The 14,562-nt window shown below is 41.3% G+C and overlaps 1 protein-coding gene across 1 annotated transcript in view; it reads right to left on the bottom strand.

Moving 5' to 3' along the window:
- Positions 1-14,562, bottom strand: part of LOC124283786 (urea-proton symporter DUR3-like) — a 50,716-nt gene continuing 36,154 nt past the window's right edge. Inside the window, exons 4-7 of the mRNA XM_046719810.1 lie at positions 6,232-6,865; positions 4,110-4,275; positions 2,608-3,023; positions 1-1,731 (exon numbers count right to left, since the gene is read on the bottom strand). Of these exons, the coding sequence (XP_046575766.1) occupies positions 1,070-1,731; positions 2,608-3,023; positions 4,110-4,275; positions 6,232-6,865 (1,878 nt within the window). The 3' untranslated portion in view covers positions 1-1,069. The remainder of the gene's footprint in view (positions 1,732-2,607; positions 3,024-4,109; positions 4,276-6,231; positions 6,866-14,562) is intronic.

The raw sequence follows: 14,562 nt of genomic DNA, 5'->3' as shown, positions 1-14,562 counted from the left end.
CGATTCTACCATGTCAATCTTATAAAATTCCCACGATATACTCTGTTTTCCTTGACGTACGAATGGAGAAATAACGAAGAAATACATTTCTACCTTGACGAATGGTTTTGCAAACCCGACGAAAATCATCCCTAGCTTGACGTACGGTACCTTCACATTGTCTGATCAGTTTCTGCCTTGACGTATGATCTTTCAGCCCGAACGTATGCATACCTTTCCGTATGGTACACAATGAAAACAGTATTAACTATGTCATGAAATGTTGATATGTCATGGTTTGAACGTATGAATGACTGACGCATCCCAATGGATCGTTGAAATGTTATGTTCATGAACTCTAAGTTCCTAGTTACACACAAACTGGTTACATCCAAATTACATCCATGATGAGTCTAGAAAAACAAATCAATATCAAAATATGAACGTACGAAATAAGCTTCACAATAAAAATCCTTTCACAGTGTCGTCCTCTAGGATCAACATACACAGTTACACGATCTATGCGAAATTTCTAGTCTGTCTGATTACTTGAAAGATCGCCAGAGATATACATGGAATAGTTGAATATGACTCTATTTCTACGGACTTACCTAACAAAACGTCAAGACGCCTACGTATTCACGTGTACGTTGATACGAACACATATCAACTTCATTGCTATGGAATACACTCGTATAGTTACCACGTGTACATTGCTAAACTACGATCTTATCTAGCTTTGTAGGGTGTATCAGCGTATAACCCTCATCCTGTCTCACCACTGTCTTGGTTGGAGATGTAGAGACCCCAGTCTTAACGCAGTATTCGTTTACAAACAGTACCATGTTTTGGCATGCGTGATGTCGTCGCTTCCGGTGGCTGAAGTCCGGCTCTGGCAGCCATTTTGGTTTTTGGAGAATATTCATTCACTTACGCGTTAACCGCTCCGCATCTGATTTCGATGGAAACCATAACCCGCACTTACGAAAGAGGTTGTGAGGTTCTAGTCCCACCTCCAAAATGCATCTAAGTCACAACCAAGAATTGGAACAAAACAATTAGCCATTGCCATGTTCCGCGGTCTACAGGTTCATACATGCGTTGGTTGGTCGCTGTTGCCCACAATGTTGTTATCCTTTACAATAAGTTCGTTGCATTCTGGTATAGGGCTCTTTATCACCTGAGTATCCATGCCCTTGTTTTTCCTACACTGCTTAACGATCCGAGAGATCTCCTCCGCTGGGGGTGCAATGATGACAATTATTGCCATGACAATGGCCCAGATCTGAGTGAATGTCACCCACATTGAAAACTGGGTAAAATCCATATTGGGAAAACTGGCCATAATGCAAGGAATCACCAGCGCAAACAGGGCAATGGCGCAGCTCCCGGCTATATAGGCTGTGGTTTTGGCCGACTTGAACGCGCTGAACATCTGGTCGAAGGATGGTCTCCCTTGATACTCGTATCCCTTCAGATCCTCGCGGTAGTTCAACTCCCAGGGGTTCAAGGGGTTGTCGATGTCGTACATCTTGTACCATTCGTGACTCTCGTCCTCGGAGGACGTGATCTTGTGCGTCATCAGAGAGCCCAGGATGCAGACGATGAGGCTGACGCCAAAGCTGCTGGATGTTCCTGCTAAGATGGCGTAGTCCTGGACAGTGTTGAGGAGGAACTTGTTGAGACCTCCCTCGTAGAAAGATGCGGCTATCAGAGTAGCGCTGATTCCACACACCAGCCCGCATATACTCCCTTTGGACAGAAAACAGGAACCGACTTTAGTACGAGGTTGTGAGAGAATGATGAAATAGATCAATAAATACATTTAATAACTAAACAATTTGTTTTGACGGCTGAAGTGTTACGTGAGTTATTTGCTGCATAAATCCTTAATATCACTGTGATGTCAATACTTCCAGACCATTTTATTGTCTGTTACCAATCATGTCACAGGAAATTCAATAATTATTCTATACATTAACACTAGTATTCATCTGCCAATCTTGATTTTGGGTTCGACAAAGCAATACTCCGACCATATGACAGTAAAACACTCGAATATGGACCAGACAATCCAGTGATTAACATCAGCAGTAAGCTACACCACTAGGATATGATTAACCAAGCCTGACCATTGATCACGTTAGTGACCTCTTATGACAGACATGGGTTAGCGGACGGTTGTGTTTTTATTGGGAAGATTTGATGTAAGTCTCAACCCGACATTTCCCTAGCCATAAGAAATTACCAAAAAGACCCAAACTGTTTCATCAGACAACCGGTCACATTTATGCTTGAAGTTGGTTACCCATGTGTGTGTTTTTCGGCATATGGTGTATGACTGTTTCAAATTGGTGAAATAAGCTGATAATATTTTTGCAAACAGAGTAACGCTTTTTATCACCATCTCAAATACCTCAAGGGGCGGTGGGGTAGCCTAGTGGTTAAAGCGTTCGCTCGTAACGCTGAAGACCCGGGTTCGATCCCCACATGGATACAATGAGTGAAGCCCATTTCTGGTGTCTCCCGCCGTGATTTTGCTGGAACGTTGCTAAAATCGGCGTAAAACCATACTCACTCACTCATATACCTCAACGTTTATTTGAAGACGATATAATTTGCTATTACCTGCAATAAGCCCTTTCCCCGTGGCTTTGACCCACAGAATGGACAACAGTACCGGCGGGAAACACGGGATGGTTGCAATGGCGCCCGAGTAGAAGATCCAGTTCAGATCCATGCCTGATTCGAACACAACGAGTCCAAGGGGAATGATTCCAATGGTGACCCAGACAATGCACATATTCTTGAAGTTAATGAGGTAGTCCTGATATTCGCGGTACTTGCCGTGTGTTGGGCATTTATACCCCTCGGTCGCCGAGTAGGACTTTTTGCTGCTGTATTTCTGCAGGTCCGTCACACAATGGTGGCAACGTGTTGCGTCAACGCATGCGCAGAAATCCCCCTCGTCATTATTCTGCTGAGTCACGGCTTCTCGTTTCACTCGTCCGCACAATATGCAATGCACACTTTTCAGATGATACCTGTAATTTAGATATAGATAATTGAATGAATGACTAATAATCAATACTGTAAAGTGTTTTGCTATAAACGTAACATATAATGCACTATATTCATGTGTCATGCCTCGTATGCTCGGGGCGAATATTCAAAATTCTATATGCTACGTCAAGGCCAGACAATAACCAGTCTCGATTAAGCGCTTAAACAGTTTTCCTTTGTTGTTGTCATGACACGCTGTGTTCTGTTATTGCCAAGATCCATATTGCGGATTAATTAAGGAACGTTGGGTGGCTAGGGAATTGCTGGCAATCCTAGGATGATATTCACATCAGAAATGCTTGCTAATTGTCTGATATATATTCATAGTGTCTTCACGAACTGAATAAGGATAGTTCACTGCCGAAAATAAATGAGCTTTAGGGTTTAGGTATTATATTAATGTTCCGATATAAATAGTGGGGATAAGAGTTATGGCTATGACTGATTGTAACGAAGAACTAAACTTTTTCAGGACAGAGAATATTTGAAAGGTGAAAATTCCATCTCTGGTTCGAATAATTCTTTTCATCAAACAATTGTCATTATTGTGCAACGTCATCATGGCCTGTCAGCAAATTTCGAAATATCTAATACCATTGCTACATATATAAATATAAGACGTTAAGGGAAGGGGAAAACGAAGGAATTTCAGAAGAATCAGACAACACTTTGGGGATGAGTTTGAGTAAAACGCAGAAAGGGGAGACATTATATGAATACAACAGATCACTGAAAAATTCGCGATGACACCGGGTGTTCACGAAACATGTAAGATTTACACTTTGATGCCGCCGATGCATTTTCAAACTACCGCCGTCACAATTTATAACGTCAAATCATCAACCTCACGCGATAACGTCAAATTTTGACCATAGCTATTTAAAACTGATCCATAACATAGTCACCGAAGGAACCATAATGCATAAAATAGCCCATTACCGAAAGTACAAGGACATATCTCCGTCCCTATCTCACCTGGGGATATCAGCGGTCGGAAACATGGCGGCCATACATGAGGGATGGAACTCGAGACAAAGTTTAATCTACTTGGACGATGTCGCACTGACCTGAAGGGGTTGATGTATGTCTGGTAGATGTCGTAGACGATGATGGAAGAGATGGCCATCACCTCTCCCGACCCTGTTGACATCAACGCCATAGCACCCATAGTCAAGACAAGAATTCCTCCCGCCGACCCCAGAATCTTCTCCGCGATCAGTGGCGTAACCAGACCTGCAGGTGACCATTGTCATATAAATTATATGTCTAGGATCTGACAATACACTGCACGTTGCGTTGGCATAGTTTACTGAGCGTAGGAAGTAATTCTTGTGTTCACTTTAAGTGAAGGTTCATTTTTAGCAATATACTTTGTTGTTATTCTGACTTACTTTCACCGGTCGAAAAGCATTTAAATTGATAGAAATACCTTCATAAGCCTTAACCTTCCAATAATTTCGATGATCTATTTCGGAAAAATGGTTGGATTGGATAAAATACATTGAACTCAGTGAAGAGGTCAGGAGAAATTTACAAAATTAAAAACTTGAAAATGCTGTTTTCCAGCTAATGATAGTTCTATACTGATCTTTACTATTATGAATGTTGATGTACTGTTGTCCTCATGGTCATCCATACGTAAAATCATCTGTCATATACTGACCCATCAATGGCCAATTTCAAAAAGCGTAGCTAATTTCGTCAATTGTTAAAAGCGTCCAAATATATTTTAAAATCTTCAAGAATCATTTGCTAAAAGAAGAGTCCGATGCACGATTTCATCATAAGGCCTTTTTAATTACTTGCTTTACGAATTTAAAAAAACCACATTATTAGGTCGGTAGGGAGGAAAAAATAAAAAAGAAAGGGAATGTGGAGATGTTATTTGAACTGATGTTATGAGTTTGGTTTTACGCCGCTTTTAGCAATATTCCAGCAACATCATGGCGGGGACACAGAAATGGGCTTCACACATTGTACCCATGTGGGGATTCGAACCCGGGTCTTCGCGAGCCAACGCTTTAACCACTAGGCTACCCCACCGCCCTTTTATTTGAACACTTTATATCATGTATGCCAGGTGCGGCATGCCAGCTGTTTCAGCCTGGGCATTACCTTGAACTGTGTCAGGGAATAATTGCTATTTTTCTATTTTTCTTTTTTTCAATTTCTTTGCTTTTTTATCAGGTCGGCGGCATATAATAGCAAAATTTAAAGAAAAAGAAATAAATAAAAATGTAAAAACAGTTCTAATTTTTTTTCTCACTTTCTTCACATTTCTGGTCGGCGGATCCGTAAACCAAGTAATAAAAATTAACCCTAAGCATTCAAGAATCACCATAGAAAATGATGGTGTTAGGAATTAGTAAAATGTTGAGCGTTATTCGTCACAAGTAAATGGTACCACAAATGGTACATGTAGGATATTTGTAACTGAATGTGTAAATTTGTCAAGGTCCTCAACGTGTCTGCCATAAAACGTTCTTCTTTACCGATGCCTTTGAGAAAGAGTTGTATGATGCTCTGTGAAACATTCGTAGAAAGAGCATGCCCGATTGCTGTTACTACGAGGGTTTCACTGACAGTATTCACCAAAGGGATGAGGTGTTGTAATATTGCTCCCACAAAGGGAGAGTTGACTATTGGGATGTCTCTTTACAGTCTAGTGGAGAGTTTTATGGATACGTTATCAAAGAACCTTGTAATAAGTGATATAGTTTGCCATTATTACTTCACTTCACACTGTGAAGTCCTATCTATCTATGAATAGCCTTCTCTTGAGGAGACACCAAAAAATGCTCATATAAAACAGCCATTGCAACCACAAAATCACAGGTTTTGTCCCCATTTAAGATTGTTTGTTTGTTGTTTACACCACACACACTATTCCAGTTATATGGCGACGGTCAGTAAATAATCGAATCTGGATCACACAATCCAGTGATTAACATCATGAGCATCGATCTACACAATTGGGATACGATGACATGTGTCAACCAAGTCGCGAGCCTGACCACCCGATCCCGTTAGTCGCCTGTTATGACAAGCATGGTTTGGTAAAGACACCCCATTTAAGTGGATTGGATGAGCCATACCTCATAGCATTCTCAAAGTTGAATACAATGGGCGTTTCTCTATAAATACCCGGTGTTGTATCAATTTCATTACAAAATTGCACCATATTTTCACCTTCATCTATCTCTCCCGGAAGGAGCATGTGGCTGCCGTTGGTGGAGCTAATGGCGAGGTAGGCCATCCCAGTCGTCGTCGCCATCGTTGACGGGATGGAGAACCACATAAAGCCAGCCAGGATGAAACCCCACACTCCCTGCACGGGCTTGGCTGCGATCCTGCTCTGCCAGGAAGCCTGGTCACAGTATGTGACAGCCGAGGACACGAACACCTCGATGATGCCGTACAGGAACGCCGACATCGACCTGAAGGAGAGGTAGCCGTACTCGGTGTCGTCGGACGCCTTGATGCACGACACCGCCTCGTACATCTTCTCTACGTTTCCTACGCTGTCGTATTGGGATTCGGAGTTGTGCAGTATTTTGACGACGAAGACGATGAGAAGGATGAAGACGAGGCAGGCGTTGAAGTAGGACACGTAGAAGGTGGTGCCGAGGCCGCCGATGAGGGAGTAGGAGCCGAAGAGGGTCGCCATGATAAGGACTGTAAATTCGTCGGAGGTGTTCTTCGTGAGGGACTGAATGACTGCCTGTCCCGCGAGGATGATGCCGATGGTGATGACGAGGTTGGTGAGGAGAGCAAACACGCAGAACACCTTGTGGGCCGAAGAGCCGAACCGTGCGTGAATAATCTGTGAATAAACAATAAATATTTTAATAAATAACATAAAACATTAAAAACTACTTTCACATATGACGTAGAACATTCAATAAATAATTTTAAACTAATATATAACGTAAAACATTCAATAAATACTTTCAATAAAGAAAAACATTCATTAACGTAGAAGCAAGGGTTAAATGAGGAGACCATTGGAGATGTCAGGGATGAACACAGGAATTTGGTTTGAAAAATGTTGGAAAACTACTTTTGGATCCGGTTGAAAAATTATTTGTTCACTGGATTTCATAAAAATAAATGTGTTATTGGTCGCCAAATGTTGTTTGGCGCTTTCTTTCAGAGAGAGTTTGTCTTGAATCATATACTGTAAGAACTGCTTGTCTCTGGCTTTAAACATTAATCATCACACAGCCGGATGAAAATCTATTTTTTGAAGTTTGATAAGACCATCCTTTACACGTCCTCATATTTTCCAGCACCATATTTCACGATAATTTTAAACAACAACTTGTATCTAAATGTATCCCGCTACAAATATCTTTAATCGCGATTTGCAGCTATTAAAGGGAAAATAAATCGTTACATCTTCTAGCCATATTGAAGAGGCACCCATTAATTGTATGCGACAAGCAAAGTAGTCATCTCATCAAAGAGACTGGTATGACTTATGAATAATAGCAACTGCCACTTCGAAAGCCAAATCGATATTCACGTCAGAAAGATAGAAAAATAAAATCTTTAAAATAGCATTCAAGATTTTTTCCAATTAATGACGGAGCAAAGGATGCAAAGACTTTACATTAATTCAATAAACAACTGGATTGTTTCGGAACGTCATTTTAAAGAATTATAAATAGTACCTAAACCTGACAAGTCAATGAAGTATTATATTCTTGAATAGGCTTGAGAGTTTAAGTTACCTTCTTTTTATCGAAAAGAGATAATAAATACAGACTAGGTGCGTTTCACTTAAAAAGCAAGTGATATTTTGTGGCTACGACGCCTAACGGTCATACTACCATGAATATACTCAGTTCTTAATTGATCCACGATGAAATCAAAGGTAAGGAACTAATGCCTTCATAATGTACATCTGCGTCAGTCTTGAGGCCATATGGAGTCTATGCTCAATCAAAGTTCATCTGTTATTAAGTCGAATCTTGACTACAGTGAATAGAGAATCTCAAAGCCATGGCGACAAGCAGCGCCTATCACTTCGCCATCACGGTCGATAACTGCCTTACCTCTTCCTCGCCATTGACGTGTCAACTCCCATTAATTGCTAACAATAAGAGGCATATTTCAAAGAAACTCCATATTGAAGTGAATGTGAAGTGGGCAGAGAAGATTGATTATCAAACCGTGTTTCCGATTTCTGTTTGCACTTTGCGCCCCGCAGACAAACAAACATGGCGTCTTTGACGCCTGAACGAGATCTCGCGAGTTTTGGCACTTACTAGCATATTATACGTGTAATAAAGAGATATGACGATCAATTCCCACTGTCTATCAATTTGACAGCAAACAAAACTACTTTCCTGCTGGTCTATAATTAGGATACGGTGTTTCAACATCGAAGCAACAAAGGTATCGATCTGAAAGTGATTTGTTCTAAGATTTCCTTTCCAGATTTATCGCCATATTGTAAACTACTCAAACGAATGATGATTTTCCCAACCAACAGTAAATACCAGACCTTAAATGACACATTCAGTTACATTTTGTTCCTTATTTATTATTTTTCACGAAGCGGTTCCAGATCGATAAGAAAGTGTAAAGGGACTAGTAACCTACGTTATTCATTTAATCGTCCATTGATGACGACATCTGCAAGGTTGTCGTGTCGTTTATTATAAAGCAAAAACGCTGTTACGAGTTTTCAAGTGCAGTTGCCTTCCCTCGGGGTTAAAGTGTTTGTAGTCAAAACGAAAAACTGGGTTTGTTTTTCATATTGGCGTAATATGTGCAGCCTATTTTTGGTGTCTCCGTGGTAATATTGATAGTTTATTGCAAAAAATGAGGTCAAACATCCGCTCAGATCTCTTCAGATTTAAAATTGGTATTTTGGTGCTTCCAAAAAAAAATCAACAATATTCTTTCTAAAATCAAAAGAAATCTCCGATAAAAGCAGAGTCCTTTGTACCATTGTGACTATGTCATGTCTTGGGCCTGGGTTTAGGAAGTTCGCAAAACGTTGAGCTTATCCTGCCAAAAGAGTATTTGCAAACAGACGCAAAGGCAAATCAAGTGTAATAAACACTAACCTAATCTAAAAAGTCTTGCGCTCATTTAATGTCTCGATCGTACAATCAGTGAAATGTACCAAACAGGAAAATGTCTAAGGTAGTAGTTAGGAAAGGAAAGGAAATCTATTGAAACAACAGACATTCTTCGGTTCATTATCCTGTCGACAGAGGCTACACTTCGAAGCAGATTTTTGCACATTGATGACAAGATTAAAGGAACACATCGAATGATACCCAAGTCTGAACGAGTAACACGTGACATATACGTTAACAAGGAATTCACTTTCTGCACGGGGCAACGGTGTTGTAACTGTCCCTTAATGGAATATTGCTCAATTCTCCTTAAAATCATAGTTTGGCTCACTTACTTATAATGACACAGTGACAGTCTCAGCTCCATACAGGACACTAACTACAGTATTGGTTCCAACTGTCGATGGGTTCCAAACGCGGAGCATATTTACCCTTTCACGTTTATAACCTCGACACTGAAATGTGTTTTTAATCCAATGGTTACGGCACAAAATGATGCATGGGTTCACTACAGACGCAGGACATGATGTATTCCTCATCCAGGATGATAAATATCGTACGTCTGGGATGTGGATGGTTTCACCGAGTTTTCTTTTCGTGATACCTTTGATGTTACTTTGTGGTCCATATCCCCATGGATGACGTGGTTTTGGTTTGCGGCAACTCATCAGACCAGTTTTTACTGTGGCTGACGTTTGTTCTTAGATCCGTATGTTTTCAAGACGAGAAGGCTCGGTAACGTGGGCTTTCTGGCAGTTGTGCTGAATGATCCTTTGGGGTTGGGATTTCGTTAGGGTTAAAAGACAAAACTGCATCCCGTGAGGAAGTTTATTTCAGATGCTGTAAAGGAGGATTTTCTTCTTGCTTTGTTTATTTGTGTGTGTGTTGTATATTTGTGCTCTCAGCAATATTCCAGCAACTGGGATGCGATGAAGTGTATCAGTCAAGTCAGCGAGTCTGACCACGTTAGCCAAGTTAGTCGACAAGTATTGGTTCTTCACAGGGTTCTTCCTTTCGGTGATGCAAGAGGACTTCATATACGAAGTCTATCCTATATGGCTCATCTTAGAAGAGATGTGGTTGCCGATTGTTGAACAGAGATGTGGCAGATTTGTTTTTGCCTTTAAGGTAAATGTAATTGCCCCGTACACTCGGCAGCTTTGAAATGTTTAACTCCGATCATTTCATGGACTACTGTTGTTGTCGAGTATGAAATCAAGATTTTGCTGTTTAATGACGCCAGTTTCTTAAGCAAATGGTACTGGAATGTCCTGCTGTGAGTGAGTGAGTGAACTTAGTTTTACGCCGCTTTTAGCAATACTCCTGCAATATCACAACGGGGGACACCAGAAATGGGCATCTCATGTGGGGACTCGAACCCGGGTCTTCGGCGTCACGACCAAACGCTTTAACCACTAGGCTACCCGCCGCTCCCGTCTTGCTGTGACGATCCAGACGAGCCATCTGAGGACCCTGGTTTCTCTAAATAGTGAATTTGATTCTCTGGCCATATTTGAATCTTCCTGTTCTTAGGTGAAAGGAAAAATACTTCTCGGTTAATTTTTAACTATATCTGCAAAACATGTCACATCTTGAGTGATTGAACACCTCAACAGAATATCGCATAAGAACTTTGTCCCTGGCACTTATAAATGGCTGATGCGTTTCTTTGACTGGTACCAGGTATCTTCTTACATTCATGTAATACACAGTCGTTTTCGTATCATTCATCACTGATGAGATTTTTGCAGATGTTTTTCATACAAATGCAACTTTCAAAACCATAGAGGCAAATTAATTGCACAATATAGAGGTTTAAAGCGATTATAGAATGTCATTTACTTGCATAATTAACTGGGCCTGATAAGAATATTGATCCTCATCAAAATATACCAGTCATTAGAGATGATGAAATGAAACGGTGTTGTCAGGCTCGTGAATGTGGTTGAAACCAGATGCATGGATCGATGCTCATGATGTCAATCACTGGATTGTCTTGTCCAGCCTCGATTAATTACAGACCGCCGACAAATAGATTGCATATTGCTTAATCGCAAAACGAAAAACCCCACCAGGAAACAAAACTTACAAAACACATAATTATAGAATTTCAATATGGACACCGTATGGCATATGAAATACATGTACTTGTCTTTCATCCGCCTTGTCCGCAGATAATAAGATCTATGTACTCATGATGTAGTGGATATCGTACAACGGACTCTTATGGGTAACTTAGGATAAAGGAAGGGCTCTTTGGGTTTTGTCGCTTCAGATTATCAAATTCAGCACACACACATAATACAATACAGTATATCGCCTATTCCGCGAAGTATGAAGCCTGACAATAACGTGTTAACGGATGGGTCTCACTCACGCAAGACTGATCTATCTTGGATTACAAATATAAAAAGAACATAAACCTGATATGATTAACACAAAACACGGTGCGCTGGAAAATAGATGATAAAAAAGAATATTAACGATGATATCACTATGTTGGAGGCAATAGATGGACGAGACGGCATCAGTGCGTCACAAACCTGACCTACTGGCCTTCAAGGTCAGCTGATGGGAAGTGAAAGCGCCATTATATTGGCACGTGTCATGACTGCAGGTTGGTGCTTTGTTCGGAGTGGGACAGAAGAAAGTCATCATCACAGGATTCATAAAAGTTCGTCTTTGATGTCATCAAGTAAACGATTGACATGTGAAATACATTAGGCGCAAGAAAGTCATCAGTATTTCTCAGAGTACGACCGCAGGAATGTTTAAGCTTTGATTTGTCCGTGCCTTTTCCAGCATTAGAGGTATGGGTCTGAAGGTGCTTTAATGCTGTGGGCTCCAGACTCAATACGTTTGGGAATTTAATAATTTGAATTATTTAGGCTACTACTTAATCCTTTCATACACAATATGCGAGTGAGTTTTGGTTCTGGGACGCTTTTAGCACTGTTTCAGCAATATCACAGCACAGATCATATTTGGGCAGTCGAATCCGGGACTTCGGCTTGACGAACGAACGCTTTTACCGCCTGGTTAGCCGAGCGTCCCTTAAATGCAAACTAAGGATTTTCGCCGCAATATTCTAGCCCAATTGGGTACACCTGAAATGGATTTATACTTTATACCGGTTGCTCCGAATCGAAAATATACAACGATTCACAGTCTCTATGCCTGGTTTATGTAGCAGATGCTGGTAGTTGTTTCTGAGTCTCTTGAATTGGGGTAGGTAGAAATCGGCTGAGGGTAACATGCTATTTAGTTTGTTGAGTAACGCCGCACTCAGCAATATTCCAGCTTTATGGCGACGGTCTGTAAATAATCTGGTTCTTCGTTTTAGTCGCGCTGTAAATGGAGTCAGTGAGTGAGTTCAGTTTTACGACGCACTCAGCAATATTCCAGCTATATGGCGGCGGTCTGTAAATAATCGGATCTGGACCAGACAATCCAGGGATAAACAGCATGAACATCGATCTACGCAATTGGGATACGATGACATGTGTCAACCCAGTCAGCGAGCTTGACCACCCGATCCCGTTAGTCGCTTCGTTGTAAATCACCAACCTACAATGTTTAAATAACTCTGTCAACTCCCACTAATTACAGCCTCTATACCTGTATTAGAACCATGGGTTATCTCCCATATAGAACCAGGACCACAATAAACAACAAACAAACTAATATGGTATTTATCTGTATGTTATTCTCTACCCGAACTCTAATCACCTCGCAACCCGTGAAGATCCGGGGTAGAATAGGTCTTCAGCAACCAATGCTTGCCACAAAAGGCGACTATATATGCTTGTCGTAAGAGGCGACTAACGGGATCGGGTGGTCAGGCTCGCTGACTTGGTTGACACATGTCATCGGTTCCCAATTGCGCAGATCGATGCTCATGCTGTTGATCACTGGATTGTCTGGTCAGACTCGATTATTTACAAACCGCCGCCAATATTGCTGAGTGCGGCGTAAAGCTAAACTCACTCACTCACTCATTACCTCGCTACTGTAACAGGTGGCTACTTAAATGTGTTCCCATCTGGAAATGTTTTCAAGTCGTCCAACTAACAACTGGCTGTCTTACAAGTGGAAGGTTACTGCACCAGGTCGTCCCTCTTCAAGAAACCAGATTTGTGTGTCACTCAATTATGAAAGGCTGCAATCGATTAATTGTCCCAGAGCAAATGAAGTGTTTTGTACTTTGCCTTGTTCAGTTAACTATACCCGACGGGGTTGCAGTAGATCCGTGTCTCGCTCTTGTATATTCCAATACTCTTGTCACGAAAGTATTGACCGCTGGATCAAAGGCATCATTACCCTGTAGTAAAATTTAGTGTAATTACATTTCTACAGATCCAGCCCTTCGAGTTAAGGCCTCGTATAAACTGCAATGGAACTGCGACTTGGAAGAGGGTAAAGTATGCATACATACGAACTTTAAAGTCTATGTTTTGTGAAGACGTATTCCCAACGTTTCAGTTACTCTAAGTGTCTAAATGTCTCCTAAGGACATTTGTTATTTCCTGGACTGGAGATTCAAGCTCTACAGTCTCATGAAAATACAAAGCCTTATCGATCTTCATGGTGTCCTGGTTCAGGTGTAGGTAGTACTGTCGGTATTGTATCAAGTCAGATCATGTTGACCAGGGCCATTTCTTAGACGCAATAGAGCGAGCGAGCGAGTTTGGTTTTACGCCGCTTTTAGCAGTATCAATGCGGGGACTCCAGAAATGGGCTTCACACAGTGTGCCGACGTGGGGAATCGAACCCGGGTCTTCAGCGTGACGAGCGAAAGCTTTAACCACTAGGCTACCCCACCGCCCCTAGACGCAATAGAAGGACTTAGGCACACATAGTACAGATACATAGTATGTCGGAAATATACCGCCAGATGAAGAAACGTAAGGGATGTGTTTGACATACAGTAAGTGTGAGACATATAATAGGGAGGTGGGTATATGATACAGGAAGGGTGTGTTACAGTATGGAGAGGTGCATGTGTAGTTTACTGTGGGCGACATACAATATATAGTGTAGAGTTATACTACTGAGTGAGTGAGTGAGTATGGTTTTAAGCCGCTTTTAGTAATATTCAAGCAATATCGCAGCGGAGACACCAGAAATGGGCTTTACACATTGTGCCCATGTGGGAAATTGAACTCGGGTCTTCAGTGTGACGAGCAGACGCTTTAACCACTGTCCCACCGCCCCCATTTTAAGTAAGAGACCCAACACGGAAAGAGAGACATAACAAATTATGTGTGAGATATAGCATTATGTGAGATATAGCACTATAAGTGGGAGACACAACACGGAAGGAGAGACATAACAAAATATGTGTGAGATATAGCATTATGTGAGATATAGCACTATAAAAGGGAGACACAACACGGAGGTGAGGTGAGGTGAAATTGGGCTTAACGTC

The sequence above is a fragment of the Haliotis rubra genome, unplaced genomic scaffold (assembly GCF_003918875.1).
Source record: "Haliotis rubra isolate DU_JTF1 unplaced genomic scaffold, ASM391887v1 Scf321, whole genome shotgun sequence".
In the NCBI taxonomy this organism is placed as follows: domain Eukaryota; kingdom Metazoa; phylum Mollusca; class Gastropoda; order Lepetellida; family Haliotidae; genus Haliotis; species Haliotis rubra.
Note: the sequence above shows the minus strand (reverse complement) of the source record. Positions and strands in the feature narration are given on the sequence as shown.